At 45.9% G+C, this 17,441-nt stretch overlaps 1 protein-coding gene across 3 annotated transcripts in view; it reads left to right on the forward strand.

The window, feature by feature from the left end:
* IL36R (interleukin 36 receptor) overlaps positions 1–17,441 on the forward strand; it is a 43,218-nt gene extending 25,777 nt beyond the window's left edge. The window contains exons 6-11 of one of the 3 annotated variants that reach the window (XR_016348416.1): positions 6,483–6,548; positions 8,718–8,841; positions 10,940–11,076; positions 11,729–11,876; positions 13,933–14,094; positions 15,488–15,625. Coding sequence is in view for 2 of the 3 variants with exons in the window: in XM_075917359.2 (XP_075773474.1) it covers positions 6,483–6,548; positions 8,718–8,841; positions 10,940–11,076; positions 11,729–11,872; positions 13,933–14,094; positions 15,488–15,849 (995 nt within the window). In the remaining variant the exon portion in view is untranslated. Of the gene's footprint in view, positions 1–6,482; positions 6,549–8,717; positions 8,842–10,939; positions 11,077–11,728; positions 11,877–13,932; positions 14,128–15,487 lie in introns of those variants that run through there. The other 2 variants (XM_075917359.2, XM_089775387.1) reach the window with 2 other exon arrangements.

Consider the following 17,441-nt stretch of genomic DNA (forward strand, 5'->3'; position numbering starts at 1 on the left):
TGGTCCAGCAGGGTCATGGATGTTTTGGACCAAAGAGCCCTGGAGACCAGGAGTGGGAGCATGCAGGGATGAGGAGCCCTAGCTAGGTCAGCAGTGACTTGGCCAGGTGCTGGCTGGGGAGCCCCGGCATCAGCAGGGCCAGGCAGGAAACGGGGAATCCCTGCCCCAGCCAGGGACTGCCCAGTGTTAGCTGGGCCAGGCGGCAGCTGTAGAGCCCCAGACCAGGGAACCCCTGGCGGGAACAGGACTGATCCTGGCAGAAGGGCCAGCGGCAGCCAGTCAGCCCCGGCGGGGGAACCCTGGGAAACTCTCAGTGGCAGCAGGCCTGGGTGGCCGGGCGTCCTAGCTGGGGAACGCCCCCCTCCCACTCCGTCCCACATCAGCAGGGCCAGGTGGGCCTGGGGAACTCCAAGTGGCAGCGGGACCAGTCAGGGCTGGGAAAGCCCCAACAGCTTTGGGGCCAGACTACAGCAAGGGAGCGTTGGCCAGGGAGCCCCAGGGAACCTCCATCGGCACTGGTGGCATTTGAGTGGGGCTGGTGGTGGCTGGGTGGCCCGATAGGTCAACTCTGGCGGCTGTGAACGGGGCCCAGATATAAGGAGGAGGCTGACCAACCAGCCCCTAGGAACGCCAACCTCAGAGACCCTGCCTGACAAGCAGTGGGAATGTCCCAAAGAACCCACCTCCAGAGGCTTCTACCTAGCCAGCTCGCTCGAATCTGGGACCCTGTTTCTCCTGTGGCTGCCTGGGGCATCTCCAGCTTGACTGTCCCAAGATAGACTATAAGTTTGGGCGGGTGTACACCAGGGAATCTTGGGCCCATCAGTCGGGCCCGCCCAAACTAACAGTACTGGTAACTGTGGCTGCCCGGGAGGTGGTGGCTCTCATTGACTCCGGCTGTGGACAGACCCTGGTTTGCAAGGATGTAGTCCTGTTGCCAGTAGTGCCCAATGGAGAGCTACGGCTCCAGTTTATCCACAGGGATGTCAAGACCTACCCACGTGCCCCAGTGGCTCTGACTAGAGCCAGCGTAACTGAAGAAGTGGTGGGGGGAGTGGGCTGAGACTGGCCAGGATTTACGGATCTAATCCGCAGAGTCTGCAACCGTTCCCCCACCACTCAGGACGTCCCCTTAGCTGCAGAGCTCACCGCAGAAGGGGAGGAGCAAACTGAGGGAGCAGGAGGATCTGAGGGTCCGAGCCAGCCGGAGAGGCCCTCGGGAGACACCCTAGGACCAACTTGCCGGGTGGACTTGCCCCAGGACCTTGCGGTTTGCCTACGACCAAGTGGCCCGCGTCAACGGGGCTATCATGGATGCCCGGGCGGCTGAGCAGTGGCCCCATTTTGAATTGGTAGGGCTCGCCGAACCATGGCGAGCCCTGCTCACCAGCCACGCTGTCTGGCGATCTGCGCGTGCACTGATCGTTCTGCGCATGCGCAGATCGCCCAAACCTGGCTCTTCTGGGTATTATTTGTCGAGCCCTGTGAATTGGTATCCGACCGCCTGTATCGGGTGGGCTGGGATCCACAGACCCGAGAGGTCCAGTCCCAATTAGTTGTCCCTCGCTGCCATCGGAGAGCCGTCTTGAGACTCGCATATGACATCGCCACCGCTGGACACCTGGGCCAGGACAAAACCTTGGCCCAAGTCCTGGCCTGGTTCTTCTGGCCTGGGGTGTACCAAGAAGTGAAAGACTACTGCCAGTCATGTCCAGAGTGCCAGCTAGCTGCCAATCGGGGGGGTCCATGGGCTCCCCTGGTGCCCATGCCCATATTAGGCACCCCATTTGAATGGGTCGCGATGGACCTGGCTGGTCCACTTCCCAGAAGCAGGACAGGGTTCACACACATTCTTGTCCTGGTGGATTATGCAACTCACTTCCCAGAGGCTATCCTGGTGTGGAGTACGATGGTCTGCATTATTGCAGCTGAGTTGGTGAAGGTTTTTGCCAGAGTAGGTCTGCCCCGAGAGCTGCTCACCGACCAAGGGACGAATTTTACCTCCTGGTTGCTCCGAGAGGTCTGTGCATTCCTGGGCATCCGCTAACTCCAGACGTTGGTGTACCACCTGCAGACAGATGGCTTAGTAGAGTGATTTAATCAAACTCTAAAGGGGATGTTGCAGAAATTCTCCCCAGTGGAACTGTAGCAGTGGGACCAGTTGCTGACACCCTTGTTATTGGCCATCCGGGAAGTGCCACAGTCGACCACCCAGTTCTCCCCATTTGAACTCCTCGATGGTTGCCGGCCTCGGGGAGTGCTGGACTTAATGAGGGAAACCTGGGAGAACACTTCTTCAGCCTCACAAGGCCTTCTCCAATTTGTGTCCCAATTTCAAGAACAACGGCCCAGGCTGGGATGTTGGCTCGTGAGAACCTACAGGAGGCTCATGTGGGCCAGGAGCGAAATTACAACCAGGGAGCCTGAGAAAGGATTTTTTAGCCTGGGGACCAAGTCCTTATTCTCTTCCTTTTAGAGGAATCTAAGCTCCTTGCCTGGTGGCAAGGCCTGTATGAGGTCACACGGCGTATGGGGCCAGTAATGTACGAAGTGCACTAGTCACATTGACAAAAAGAAAAGCAGATCTACCATATAAACCTCCTCATACCCTGGCAGGAGCGTGAAGTACTGCTCATTAATCTATACCCACCAGAAGCTGTTCTAGGGCCCCAGGTGCCAGACCCAAGTAACGACGAAACCCTGCAGCTGGGGGAGACGCTGACCAAACTGCAGCAGAAGCAAGCTAGGTGCCTGCTGAAGGCCTTCCGAAAGACCTTTACCACGCTTCCTGGACAAACCACCAGAGCGACCCACGTAATACAGACAATGCCCGGCCAGGTAGTCCGGGTGGGTAATCGCCCCCTCCCCCAATAAATGAGGGAGGTGGTGGGAAAGGAGTTCCAAGCAATGTGGGAGCTTGGGGTGATCGAATGGTCTAGAAGTGAGTAGCGAAGTCCTGTAGTGCTGGTGCCAAAGCCAGATGGTAGCATACGGTTTTGCATCGATTTCCGGAGGGTGAACACCATCTCTAAGGTCGGTGCCTATCCAATGCCACAGATTGAAGAGCTGCTGGATCGTCAGGGAACCGCCAACTATATCACAACCCTCCATTTGACCAAGGGGTACTGGCAAATCCCACTGGATCTGCTGTCCCAGGAAGACAACTTTTACCACCCTGGCTGGGCTATTCCACTTTGTCCAGAAGCCCTTCAGCCTTCACGGCACTCCTGTGACGTTCCAGCGCATGATGGGCAGCTGGCTGAGGCCCCACATGCAGAATGCCACCACCTACTTAGACAACTTCATTTACAGCCAACAGTGAGATAAACACCTCCTCCAGGTGGCCGCTGTGCTTCGGACTCTGCGAGACACCAGCCTTACTGCCAAACTGAAGAAATGCCGGATTGGCTGACAAGAAGCCACCTACCTGGGGTGCCAGTTGGGGCATGGGCTAGCATGCCCCCTCATAGATAAAGTCCAAGCCATACAAAACTGCCCTGCACTTACAACCAAGAGGAAGGTGCGACAAGTTCTGGGCCTAGCGGGGTATTATCGGTGCATCATTCCCCAATTTGCGGCCATTGCAGCCCTGCTCACCTCTCTCTTAACCAAAGACAGTCCCCAGAGGGTACGCTGGACACCAGAGTGTGAGGCGGCATTTCAGTCTCTCAAAGACCGTCTGTGCCGAGAGCCAGTGCCATTTAGCCCTGATTTCAACCATCCCTTTGTGGTTCAGACAGATGCCTCAGAAGTGTGGTTAGGAGCTGTGCTGTCTCAGAACATAGAGGGAGAGGAACATCCGGTCCTATATATAAGTAGAAAGCTTTTCCCAAGGGAGAGTAACTACTCTGTGGTGGAAAAGGAAGCCCTGGCCCTTAAATGGGCTATTGATGCCTTGAGGTACTACCCCTTGGGCAGCCCCTTCATGGTGGTGACGGACCATGAACCACTCAAGTGGCTGCATACCATGAAGGACAGCAATGCCAGAATAATGAGGTGGTATCTCACCGTACAACAGCACGCATTTACAGTCCAGAACCAGCCCGGGAAAGAGAACACCAATGCAGACTTTTTATCATGAGTTGGAGAAGGTCAAGAGTCCAGCCCCGATACCCAGGAGCTGGAGTTGAGGGTGTATGTGTGTAGTGGGTTGGAGTGGCCACCCACTGACCCCAAAGAGAGGTGCCTCTCCCAGAGCCTTGGTGGGCTACATCTGGCCCTAACGAGCCACCTGGCCAGAAGCCACGGGGCTGGTCCAGAGGTAAAAAGCTTGCCAGCCAGACCAGTGAGGCACTGACTACTGAAGAGGCCAGAGGACTCCCCTACACCTTGAGGAAGAGGGCTAAGGCGTGGTGAGGTGGAGAGCTGGCGTGGACAACCGGGGACCCTGCTGCACAGCGGCCTGGAGGAACAACAGACTTCCCCAGACTTCCCAAACTCCCTGCAAGCCGCTGAGGAGTGGCCAATGGACCTGGATCCCTGTGACTCTGCGGGAGACCTACGCGACTGCTAGGTAAGCACTGAGGGGGAGGAGGGAAGAGGCCCAGGTGACAGCATGGACATAGACATGCCCGTTTTCGGGCTGGTGCCCCCGCTGATTCAGCAGCAGTAAACTGCTGCCTCTAGGGCCCTGGGCCAGGGCACAGTGGAGTGGGCGGGCCTGTGCCCCTCCCACCCACTACCCATCGCTTGTGTGGTAGCCTCCCCTCTCCGCCATTGCTGGCAAGGTGCCTGCAACCCTCCTGAGCAAGGAGGCCCAATTGTATACGTTGTTTAGACTTCTTCCTTACTGCCCCGCCTGAGCTAGTGCTGGGCCTTTACAAGCTGTTTTCCTGCTGCCCCACCCTGAACCAGGCTGGGCCTTGATTAACTGTTGGGCTTATAAACTGCTTTGCCTGCCGCCCTGCCCTGACCAAGGACTGGGCTTATAAACTGCTGCCCCGCCCTGACCGAAGGTCGGGCTACAGGGCCACAAACTGTTTACCGGCGGCCCTTCCCTGAACTAGGGTTGGGCCTTCCTCACCACATACTTGGTGGCCTGCCCTGAACTAAGGCCGGGCCTCTGCCTATCATTTGTTGGCCTGCCCAAGCCCAGGCCACCTTTGTTATTGGTTACTTTTGTCACCCCACCTTGAGGTAAGAGCGGGGGACCCCGGACTGGTTATTTGATATGTTAATTTCCCCCTAGAGACAGATCCGGGTGTAATGGGTTGGAGTGGCCACCCACTGACTCCGAAGGGAAGGTGCCCTTTTCCGAGCTGACCAGCTTACACAGCTGTAAGAATAAGAAATGTGATAGTGTGGTGTAGTACAAAGGTTTAATTAGCATAAGTTTGGGTTGATCTTGTTGGGATTGGTCCTGCCTAGAGCAGGCGACTGGACTTGATAACCTTCTGAGGTCTCTTCCAGCTCTATGATTCTATGATCAGGGCTCGCCAAACCACAGATTGCATGCGCAGATCGCCCGAACCTGGCTCTTCCGGGTTGTAATCTACTCACCTGTGGCGAGTAGATTGCATTATTTGTCAAGCCCTGTCTATGATTGTTATCCATCACAAATTAAGCAAAACTATTTTACAGGAAAACTGTTCTGATTTTTCTACAAAACTACTACTGTTAAGTTATTTGTTAGTATTTCTGGTATTTGTAGTTCATCTCTTTTTTAATTGTCTGGATTAAGTAGAGGACTGCTATCCTGGTTACTACAAATTGGGAAGCAGCAAGGAGAGTAAAAGTATAGTGATATTTTGGGATGATGTATCAATATGTTTTACCTCTTTCCCTACTTTTGCTCTTTTCTCAATGGCTACGTCTACACTGGCCACAATTTCCGGAAAAGCCATGCAAATCAGGTAAGTCAGGATAGGGAAATCCGCGGGGGATTTAAATAAACATGTCCGCCGCTTTTTTTCCGGTTTGGGGAAAAGCCGGAAAAAAAGCGTCTAGACTGGCACGATCCTCCGGAATAAAGCCCTTTTCCGGAGGATCTCTTATTTCTACTTCAAAGTAGGAATAAGAGATCCTCCGAAAAAGGGCTTTATTCCGGAGGATCGCGCCAGTCTAGACGCTTTTTTTCCGGCTTTTCCCCAAGCCGGAAAAAAAGCGGCGGACATGTTTATTTAAATCCGCGGGGGATATTTAAATCCCCCGCGGATTTCCCTATCCTGACTTACCTGATTTGCATGGCTTTTCCGGAAATTGTGGCCAGTGTAGACGTAGCCAATCTGTTTATTGTTTTATGGAGGTTTTTCAGAAAGAAAAGAACAAGAAAATGCAAAGCAAACATATAGAAAAATACTTTTTTGAAAAGGTTTGAGATGCTGTTCTTTGCAAAAGAACAGTACGGTCTACAGGCAACAGTTTTGTATCCTTGTTTTGCAGTTAGTGGTATTCCTAAGTTAGTGCCGCACTAGATGTTTTTGCCATTACTTATGATTATTTCTGATAAAATTTTGTTTTTATGCATTTTTTTTTAATTTTAGAGACTCCACCGAATAAGAGAACTGAAATTCTTTATCCAAGAAACAATACAATTGAAGTGGAACTTGGTAAGAAATTGGCTCAGAGTACATTATAAAATGTAAAGTATTTTGTCTCATTTTCAGCGCTTAACCTCTTTGTTGTGGTCCTCCAACTACTTGAGTTTGGGAAATCTTTCCAGTATTTTTTCAAAATTCATTGAATCTCCATTTATAGTCTTCTTTTTATTAAAAAGGGGGCAATTCCTCATTTATCTCCTGTCAATCTTGTTGGGATTGCTAAAAAAGCTGAGGCTGTGGCTGAGCTTCTTACATGGTTGAAGTAGCAGCTGCTAAGTGGTCTACTTGTTATTGTTTGACCATCCTACATAAATATTGAGTAACTTGCCATGAGGAGAATAAAAGGGAAGTTTAGACAAGGCCAATGAGAACAATTAGGGCTGTGGAAAAATTCTTTATGAAGCAATCTTGAATAGATTTCGATTGTTCATCTTAGAAAGGAAATGAATAAGAAATTCTGATAGAAGTCCTCCCCAAAAACAAACAAGTCTCCTCCCTCCCCCCCCCTCACCCCGCTCCAGGCTTAGTTTTGATTCCAAAAAGGGAAAAGTGCCAGAGTCTGCACTGTCTGCTTGGGACTGTATTACTACTATTGGTTTCACATGGAAGATGGTTAGATGGCATGGTGATGGGCAGCAGTATAAAACCTGAAGATAGAAAAAAGCATACACAGTAGTAAATTATATGGAAGGGAAGAGCTTCTGTCCTCCTTGTCTCCTAACACAATGAGAAGTGGCAGATTTGAAACTAAGTTGCCTTTTGCATAACATGTAATTCAATTGCAGAGCTTGCTGTTAAAGGAAATCTTTGAGTTCAAAAACTGTTTTGAATGTTGCTAGAAATAACAAAAATAGCCACACTTTTTACAGTTGATGATATGATTTATTTTGGGAGGGATATTAAACCCCACGCTTCAATTAGTCCATGTCTGACTACTCTCATATTTTATCTCACATTTTCCTCCCACAAGGTTCTCATACGTTCCTTTTGAAGCACCTGACACTGACTTGTCAGAGGTGGAGCACTATACTAGATGGACCTTAGATCTGATCCAATGTGACAATTCTTATGTTCTTAAATGCTTTCTAATGAATGCACAGGGTTGAGCTGTGGGAGGAGGTATGGGCTCTGGCGTGGGGCTTCGGATGAGGGGTTTGGAGTGCAGGGGAGTGGTTCCAGGCTGCAGCCAATGGTTTTGGCGTGCATGAAGGGGCACAGGGTTGGGGCAGGGGCTTGGGGGTATAGAAGGAGTTGCAGGCCCTGGCAGAAGGTGTGGACTCTGGGGTGGAGCTGAGGATGGAACAGGACGTTGTGATGCAGGAGGAGGTTTGAGGTGCAGGCTCCAAGAGGGAGTTAGTGTGTGGGAGGGAGTTCCAACCTGGGAGAGGAGGTTGGCGTGTGGGAGGGGATTCACATGGTGAGCTCCCGCTGAGTGGCAGTTACTCCAGGCAGCTCCCAGTTGGTGTTTCCGGAGGGAGAAAGCTGGCTTCTCGCCCTTGCTCCCTGCTGCTCCCAGAAGAAGCTGCCATGTCTGGCCTCCAGATTGAGAGGCCAGTCAGCTTTGTGCTGTGCATGCTGCTGCCAATGCTCCCATTGGCCGTGGTTCCTGGCCACTGGGGAGTTGGTGCTGGAGACGGGGACAACACATTGAACTTCCCTGATTTCCCCTTCATCCAGGGGCTGCAGAGACATGCTGGCAAACTAGCGGTTATCACTTCAGCCCTGTGAGTGGGAGGGACAGAGAGTTGCTGCAGGCAGGATGAAATGAAGCAACAGACCTAATCCAGCCTGTGGGCTGCAGGTGCCCTATCCCTGCCATCAACCTAGAGAGAACTTTATTTCATCCATAGGTGTGTCATATGTAAGAGGCAATTATGGTCATTTTGATCAGAATAGAATTTATATATTTATTCTCTATTTATTCTCTAAAGGGATTAATTGACTGGTCGCTTTATAATTTGCTAAATTAGCTTTCATAAAACAGATGGCTAGGCTGATGGTCTGACAAGGGATCTGCTAAAGCTTCATAATTCTGCCAACCGCCACCTTTGTCAGATGGCTCTTAGATGTTCACAGGTTTGGGTTGCTAATGTTTTCCATGCTCCTTCATATGAGTGAGTTTCATGAATATGCAAACTAAATATTATCTCATGGTGATTTTCTAATGCTTTTTTAAAGGGTCCAATGTTATCGTGGACTGCAACGTATCAAGTGCTAAAGATATTTCAGTTGGTATATCCTGGAGAGTCAATAATACTTTAGTCAATTATTCATTTATGGGAAGAGTCCAAGAGGGAAATCAGTAAGTATATTTGCACATAAAAATGTATGTCAGTTGATCACTGACTGCAATGTGTGAAAATACCTTTAGTGTTTGTAATGCCTCTCTTTGCTCCCCATGATGGATCCTGATTCTGTGTTTCTGTGAGACCAATTTGGACATATAATATGTCCTGCTAAACGTCAATAGATCCTAGCATAAACAATCACATGGATGCCTTGGAAAATACTGCTTAAAAAATATCTGTGCACTGGGCATGGCACCGCTCAGGGGATATAACCTCCAAGCATCACCGCTCTGCATTGGTTCCACCACCTACCCCAAAGAAGAATATTTCTGAAAGTTGCTTCAGTAACTCATATTTTGAAGTCTGTTTAACAGCTACAAATAGAAACCTCACATGCTTTTGAAAAAATATAATATGTACTAGCAGTTTTGCTAGCCCCAAGAGTTCAAAAGTCATGAGTTAGGTCCCTGAAAGCAAAATGTTCTTTAAAAAATCATGAGATTTATAAAAATAGATTTTGTTTTGTTTTTTTCTGTTTGTCTCTTGGTTTGAGTTTTGGAGGTGTGCTTGGGTCACATTTTTAAGCTTTTCTCTTCAACTATGAGGAGCAGAATTTTTTTCCTTATAAATGAAGACAGAGATTCTCAAGACATTTATTCAATTCCATGAGGTGAAGCTTTCCAAAAAATGCCAAATATCATGAGACTTTGTAATAAAATCACAGAAATATAGGGTAGGGAATGGAGCTTGAAAGGTCATCTAGTGCAGCCTTCCTATGCTGAGGGAGGACCTAGACTTTCCCTGACAGGTGTATGCATAAACTGTTGTTAACATCGTCCCATAATGGGGATTCCATAATCTCCCTTGATGACCTATTCCAGTACTTACCTACATTTATAGATGGAAGGTTTTCGTAGCAACCTCACGCTCCTGTGCTGCAGCTTCAGTAGGGGTACAACTGATCAACATCCCCTTTGTAACACCCCTTACCGCATTTGAAGACTGCCAGCAGGTCCCCCCTCAGTCTTATTTTCTCAAGCCTAACTAAACCCAGGTGGGGCTTTTTAATCTTTCTTCATCATTTGTGTTTTCTAAACCTTTTGTTCCTTAGCTCTGGACTTTCTCCAGATTGTTCGTATCTTTCTCAAAGTATGGCTTCCAAAACTGGACACACTACTCCCGCAGAGGCCTCACTAATGCCAAGTAGCGTAGAACAATTTGCTTCTGTCTCCTTCATATAACACTCCTGTTGATTCACCCTGGAACACTGGCCTTTTTTGCAACTGAATCATGTTGTGGGTGGTATTCAGATACATTTACTGCTTTCCCCTTATCCACTTTGTCAGTAACTCTGTCAAAGAAGGAAATTAGGTTGGTTTGGTGTGATTTGTCCTTGACAAATGGAAGTTGGCTATTACTTATCCACTGCATTTATCTTCTGTATGCATACAAAATTATGGTTTGAATATGAGAGTTGAGAGCACTGTCTATATATGAAATTGTCTCATGTCAATCTTTGTCACTGGGCAATGATAGCTGGGGTGGGCAATAAAATGTCAGCCATTAGCCCGGCTGCTATATTTACCCGCGTCTCCACAGGAATGGGTAATTGCAACTCCCGTTGGCTAGTGATTGCCATTCCCAGCCAATGGGAGCTGCAGAAGGCCACATGGAGGAGGACACCACTTCCAGCAGCTCCCCGGCCATTGGGAACTGTAATTGCCCATACCTGCAGACACGTAGGTAAATATAGAGGTGGCAGCCCACCAAGGGTTAACCCTGGGGAACTGGATCTAGCTCACAGGCTAGTATTTACCCACCCCAGGTAAGCATCTTAAATTTGTGTAATAAATCTAGTCTATTTTGATTGAGAGCTCCTGGTCCTATCACCCTTTGTGTCTACACACGAGGCCCTGTTCTTGACTGGAGCTCCGAGATCTCTCTAATTCAAAGAGTCTATAGTTATAGACTCCAGATACCTGTTTATTTTGAAAAATTCAGGTACATTTTTGAAGATAAAATATAACCATTGTCCAGTTTTATTTTCAAATGAAAATAACCCCGCCTACTGTGGCTTTTATTATTTTAATTATTCACTGCCTTTTTGATTAGAATAGATTCTTTCCCCGATGGGTACTTATTTTCTACAGTGACGCTCAACATCACAGAAGTGAAGCAGGAGGATTACGGACGTCATTTTGTGTGTTTTGCTGGTGAAGTTGCAGCCTACATTGCATTAAGACAGCCAGGTTAGGCATTCAGTCTTAATAATATTCTGAACTACTCTTGTGATTGATTGGGAGTTAATTTAAAAAGGAGATGAAGGGAACACATTGAAAAGGGACAGACTAAGAATTCATGAAAATTTGAGATAATGGACAGAAGAGAGGCACTAAAATAATTGTAAATCTGGAGTAGCTTCGTTAAGGTCAAAGGAATTACTATAGATTTAATTACAAGGTTATTCACCAAAACAGCAATGGTAAGGCAAGTGATGTAGGACACACATGGAAAAGCAAATTCTGAATTTGCACCAGACATCTCATTCTGAGAGCTGTGCTTCTCCAGCTAAAGAACCAAAACATTCTGTTTTCCCATGTGTCCAGTCAAGACACCATAAATTTCAAGTATTGAATACCTTCAATTAACTGCTTATAAACAAACTGTAGACCTAGAATTCTTTGAGCAATTACTTTTCAGCAATTATTTGTCAAATAATTTGGAATAATGAATACATGAAAGAGAATCATGATCAGTTTGTAGACTGTTCCTGAACAGAAAGGGGAGAGATGTCATATTTTTTGTTATAAATTATTCACATAGTTATAAATATAAAATTCTACACAATTTTGTTTGTCCTAACTTGATTGAGATATTACATATTTTCCTTTGCTTATACAGTTCAAAATTTTCAAGGATACTTGATTGGAGGACTCCTTGCATCAGTGTTTGTAACAGTTGTTGCCATATTAATCTACAAGTTCTTCAAGATTGACATTGTGCTTTGGTATCGAAAATCCTGTCATCCTTTTATGAGTAAAGAAGGTAGGTGAGTATGGCCATGTAGCTAGGGTAACTGGCATACAATCCCTGGATTCATTAAAATTCTTATGAGAATAAGAAACTACATTTATTTTGTGCAGCCTTTGTTAAGGGGGAACAGAGGCAGGAAATATCCTTGAATGAGCAAGCTTGTTTTAAATTGTCATCTGTATGTTGCATTGTGTTCGCAATATGGATGATGACAAGAATGAGTACCAGATTTTTAGAAGGACTTCTACTCCATGTCCTTTTTTTACAGATTCAATCTTCTTCAATGTATTTTATGCCCAATCAGATAGTAGTGCAAATCCTCTCTTTTAGGTGCCAAAGTACTTCAGGACAGTCATCTTAGTAGTGTCATTTTTATTTGTATTGTGCTAGCACCTAGAAGCCCAGATACCTCTTGTGCTAGGCTCTGTATAAACATATAGCAAAATTATAATTCTCTGCCCTGCACAATTTACAATTTAAGACTGCATAGACAACAGGTGGATACAATAGACAGCCAAGGGGAACATTGGGAACAATGGAATGATACTAGTTAACATGGTAAGCAGTGGCTACAGAACACTACAATTCTAATCATTGTCCAGTGTAAGTATCATAGCAGAGAAAGAGGGGCTCCAAAGAGGACAGTGCAGTACTTTTGTGTATATTGGAATGGGATTCCTACGAGGCATAGAGATAGCACGAGAGGAAGTGTGTTTGTTGGAGGACTTTTTAATAGTAACCGTGTAAGATGTGAACTTACAATTAATTGAAGGTGAAAAAATATGTGTGCAGTCTTGGCAAGTGTAGTGTGTGCCAGCGAAAAAGGAAATCTGCCATTTGAAAATCTGAGCTTACATGCACTTTGAACAGAAAATGTGAAATGCCTTATTGTTGCAGCTGACAAGGTAGTTGGTTGCTTGGTGTTAGAACAGAAGTCAGGGTGGTTCTCAATCTTTGCACACTCTTCTACAGGTTGTACTTCCTTTAACCGGGACACTCTGGTCCAGCAACATCCATGGTCTGGCAGGACCACGGATTTTCTTGGACCACATGGTATAAGGAGGTTGGGCCACAGGGCAGGTGCGGACGGGGTGGAGGACAACTCAGCCAGCAGCCCATGTTGAGGGAGGGCGGGCAGCACAAAAGGGAGTTCTGGCCCTGGCTACCAGGTGGGGTAGCAGAGGTCGGCAGTGGCTGCAGAGCCCCGGCAACCACGAAGCCACGGCAGCCAAAGTCCTGGCAGCCATGGAACCTCAGCATGCAAAGGAGCTCCAGCCTGGGGAGGCACGGCCGGGCAGGAAGCAGCAGGGCTCAGCTGGAGTCCTAGCCAGGAGACACACAGGCCATGTTGGGAAGGACCTTCCCTTGTTCTGCAAATCCCCTTGTTCGGCACCAGTCAGGTCCTGAGGGTGCTGGATGAGGGAGGTCCAACCTGTACTCCTTTTAGCAGTCTGATTTATTTTGTGTATGCCAAGTTTTACCTCACTGAAAAACTTGATCTTTGGCTTCAGTCCTACAAGGCAGGGCTCAGGTTTTCTGCCCTGGGCCTTAGTGAGTCTAATGCTGGCTCTGGTATCTCCATTTAAATGAACTCACCCCCAGTTTGAGGATCACTGACATGGTATATAGAGTAGTATAAACAAGTCATTGTATGAAATTTCAGTTTGTACTGACTGTGCCAGTGCTTTTTATGTAGCCTGTTTTAAAATGCAAATATCTAGATGAGTTGTTGTAGCCCTGGAAGACCTATGCGTACCCCCAGGGATATGTGAACCACTTTTCTAATGCATCAGTGAAGAACTTCTAGGCAGCCCCCCAACTCTTAGTACTTTTTGTTATAAATAGGTAGCAAAACAGTAAATTTGGGAAATTTTAAATTTGTCTGAATAATTAAATACAGTTAATTTTGGTGATTATTTTTTTCAGCACTTAACAAATAACTTATGGTTATTTGAATGTTCTATTCAAATAATTAACTCATGCAATAAACTGTGAAATAGAAAAGGTGGGAAAATATTCTTTTTAAATGATTTTTGTCTTACAATCTCATTGCTTCTATCTTGCTGTTTCAGATGGGAAGATCTACGATGCATATGTACTGTATCCAAAAATCAGCTCCGTAGATAGCATCTCCACAGCAGATAATTTTGTGCTAAAGATGCTTCCTGAGGTCTTGGAGAGAAAATGTGGGTATAATCTGTTTATACTTGGAAGAGATGATTTACCAGGAAAAGGTAACATGAAAAATGATTGTATTCTCTCATTACCTTTAAAGTAGAACTGAGTTTTCTATCATTCTCTTTGAATACTAGAGCAGGGCAAAAAAGATTCACATCAGTATGGTCCCATGGGTCACATCATGACACAGAGGCAGAAGCGCAAGGCACCACTTGTTATAATAGTAATTTCAGAAATGATAGATGCTTTGAAATATTCTAGCATCTATCTGTATGATTGAGTTTATTTCCCTGCCTCCTCCAAAACTTTCTTCCTCACCCCCTCTAGGGGTCCTCTCTCAAGAGAAGATTCTCAGACAAAGTGGAATCTCTCTTCCAGCAGGCAGTGACAAAGAAGGTTGCTTTTCAGTACCAAGGGAGGGCTTTTCACTGGACATACTGGGGTCAGACTATATTCTTGCAAAGAATCACAGAATGGAACTCAGTCTGTTTAATTGTTCCCCAGTCCCTGTAAGTTAAGGGCTCGTTCTACAAGAGTACAAGCAGCATCTCTAGCATTGCTTTAAGAGGTGCTGCTACTTGACACCTGCAAAGCAATTATGAGGAACTCCATCCACAAGTTTGAGAGACACTATAACTCGGTACAGGGTTCCTCTTTTGGTACATCTTTTGGAATCACAGTTCTTCATTTGCAACCTCTCACCTTCCTCCTGTTTGAGTATCGCTTGTCAGTCACCCACAGTGAATACCCATAGGGACCCGCACTTGAAGAGAATGTTACTAACCTTTTAATAACTGGAGATTCTTCAAGATGTGTGATCTTATCTGTATTCCTCCCCTTGCCTTCCTTCCCCTCTGCTTCAGATGTTCTCTGATTTGCAGTAGAGAAGGAACTGAAGAAGCAGTTGGTCCACCTCACTCTCTATCTTCTTGCTTGGCAGCACAAGGTGAGATAGGGCACACATGCAGACCAATAGACTCTGCTTTCAAAATTCTCCAGCTCTGGGTGCATGCAAAATGTGTATGAACAGTGGAATACAGCTAGGGGCCACATGTCTTGAGGAACCTGAGTTACTCTATGGTAGGTAATTTTGCATGGTTTAAAAAAACCAAATAATCTGTATCACAAAGTAAGGTGTGGAGTACACACCTAAAATGTTCCCAGCATACCTATATAGGAAAAGTGTGTGGTTTTCTTGACACCTAAAACTGCTCTAGTGTTGCCAGAATTATACAAGTATGAATGTGTCTGCATAGCTTATTTTGCTTCTCTACATATATATGCTATGCTGGTATAGACACTTTTGTACCTGTATAGCAGTGTCTCTTCTAGAGGGATTTTACCACTTTACTTACTCTTACACCAGCATAATTAAATCTCTATTTTTAATGGGGGGAAGAGCTATTCTTCTGTATGAGCCAAAAGTTGATCATTCTTTGTCTTTTACAGCTGTGATCAATGTTGTTGATGAAACCATTAAACAGAGCAGAAGGCTTATAATTGTATTAGCACCGGAATCATCAAGTTGCGGTTTATTAGATAATATCTCTGAACAGCAACTGGCTATGTACAATGCTCTTATCCAGGATGGAATTAAAGTCATTCTGATTGAACTAGATAAAATAAAGGACTATACGAACATGCCAGAATCAATTAAATACATTAAGCAAAAGCATGGAGCCATTAGATGGAAAGGAGACTTCACAGAGAAATCTTATTCAACAAATACAAAATTTTGGAAAAATGTCAGATACCGAATGCCACCCAGACATCTGACTTCTTCAGAACTACACTTGCTGCCAGCAAGCTGAAACACCTTTCACATTATAGAAAGAAGAAGCATATGTCAATTTAATGGTCATAGGCAGCTCTTTTTTTAATGCTGTTTTGATGGATTTTATTAGAATGCTGATTGTATGCATGGTAAGTGGATGATTTCACTTAAAACCTTTCAGGACTGTATTCACAGGTTAAAGAAAGCTAATTATTTTATCACTCAGCTGTGCAGAACTAGCTAGCATGACTCTCAGAAGTATTCCTTCATTGTTATATTAGTGACAATCTGAGTGATGGTGATTTCAGAAAAGAAGCACCAAACACAGAAGAAACCACGGAAGAAAAATAAGCTTTTGAAAGGACACTTTTAAGGCCCTTTTTGTACTGATTGTTTCTAGAAAAAACTGTATTAAAGCAGAATAAGTATAATGAACATTCAGGTATCTTTTATGTTAACTGGGTGAAGATTTTTATTGTGAGTTTTGTAAGTGATGTTTTATATCTTTAGCTAGGTGATACAATTGCAGTAATTAGAAGCACAGGTCATTAATCTATTCTTTATCACTAACTTATTCAATTCACCTAGGTTAGATCCTCTTCATCCTGCCACCGTGTATGGTCGGTCATAGCCATGTATATCCTGTAAAAGCTCATCATACACTGAATTGTAGACCTTCAGCTCCCAACAAATATATTGTAAGCTTTCTGCCAGACAGAGTTGGCAACAACAAGGGTTGGGTTCAGTATCTGGAGGTTCCTTGTCAATAATACAACACCAGAACCAGCTTCAGCCCCCACCCAGTGACCTGGGCCAATTATACCCCACTCCTGTGTGTCTCTAGAAGGCATACTTCTCCTTTTACAAGCAGAGTCAGACTAACAAAAACTTGTATTAAAAGAAGAAAAGCAACTCTGCATTAATTTGGGAAAACACTGCAGCAAGGGTTCATAAACATAAACCATGAGCCAAAAGACGCATCCCAGGTAAGTTGAGCAGTGCCTTTTCCCTTCAGGTTCTTAAAGGGACATTTGCATTGCTGTACTTTCGTGCACATCCTTCCTCTGCACCCCACTCACAGTTGCTGTCCTTGATCAGTGTAACACTAGAGTTCAGAAGTTCATCTGCATAATTCATCTCCCACCTTGGGTGGAAGGGGAGTAAGGAGGCACCCTACCTACACACTCCACTGCTGAGACACTCACTAGGTGCCCTGTTAGCCACTCCTCACTGCCAGCCACACTACTGGCTGTGCCTCTCCTTGCCAGCTGCTCTGCTGGCCATTCACCAAGTTTTCTTCAGGGTCTCCCACTTAACACAGCTCTCCAGGATCTCAGCTAAGTGCTTTCAACTGTTAGGGTAAGTCCAGACTACAGAGTTTTGTCGGAAAAAAGGCTGTTTTTCTGACAAAACCTGAGTTATGTCCACACTGCAAGTGCATTCTTTTGACAGTAAATCGAAAGAACAGAGGGGGTTTTGTGCAATTGGTAATCCTCAGTCTATGAGGAAGAAGCATTTTTGCAGAGTTCTTTCGCAAAAAAGGCGTGTGTGGATGGGGAAGAGGGAGTTTTTTTTGGAAAAAGAGGAAAAAGCACAGGTGCCCCAGTGGCCATTCTGTCAATAGCAATC

Source organism: Pelodiscus sinensis, chromosome 1 (genome assembly GCF_052426305.1).
Source record: "Pelodiscus sinensis isolate ZL-2025 chromosome 1, ASM5242630v1, whole genome shotgun sequence".
Classification (NCBI taxonomy): domain Eukaryota; kingdom Metazoa; phylum Chordata; order Testudines; family Trionychidae; genus Pelodiscus; species Pelodiscus sinensis.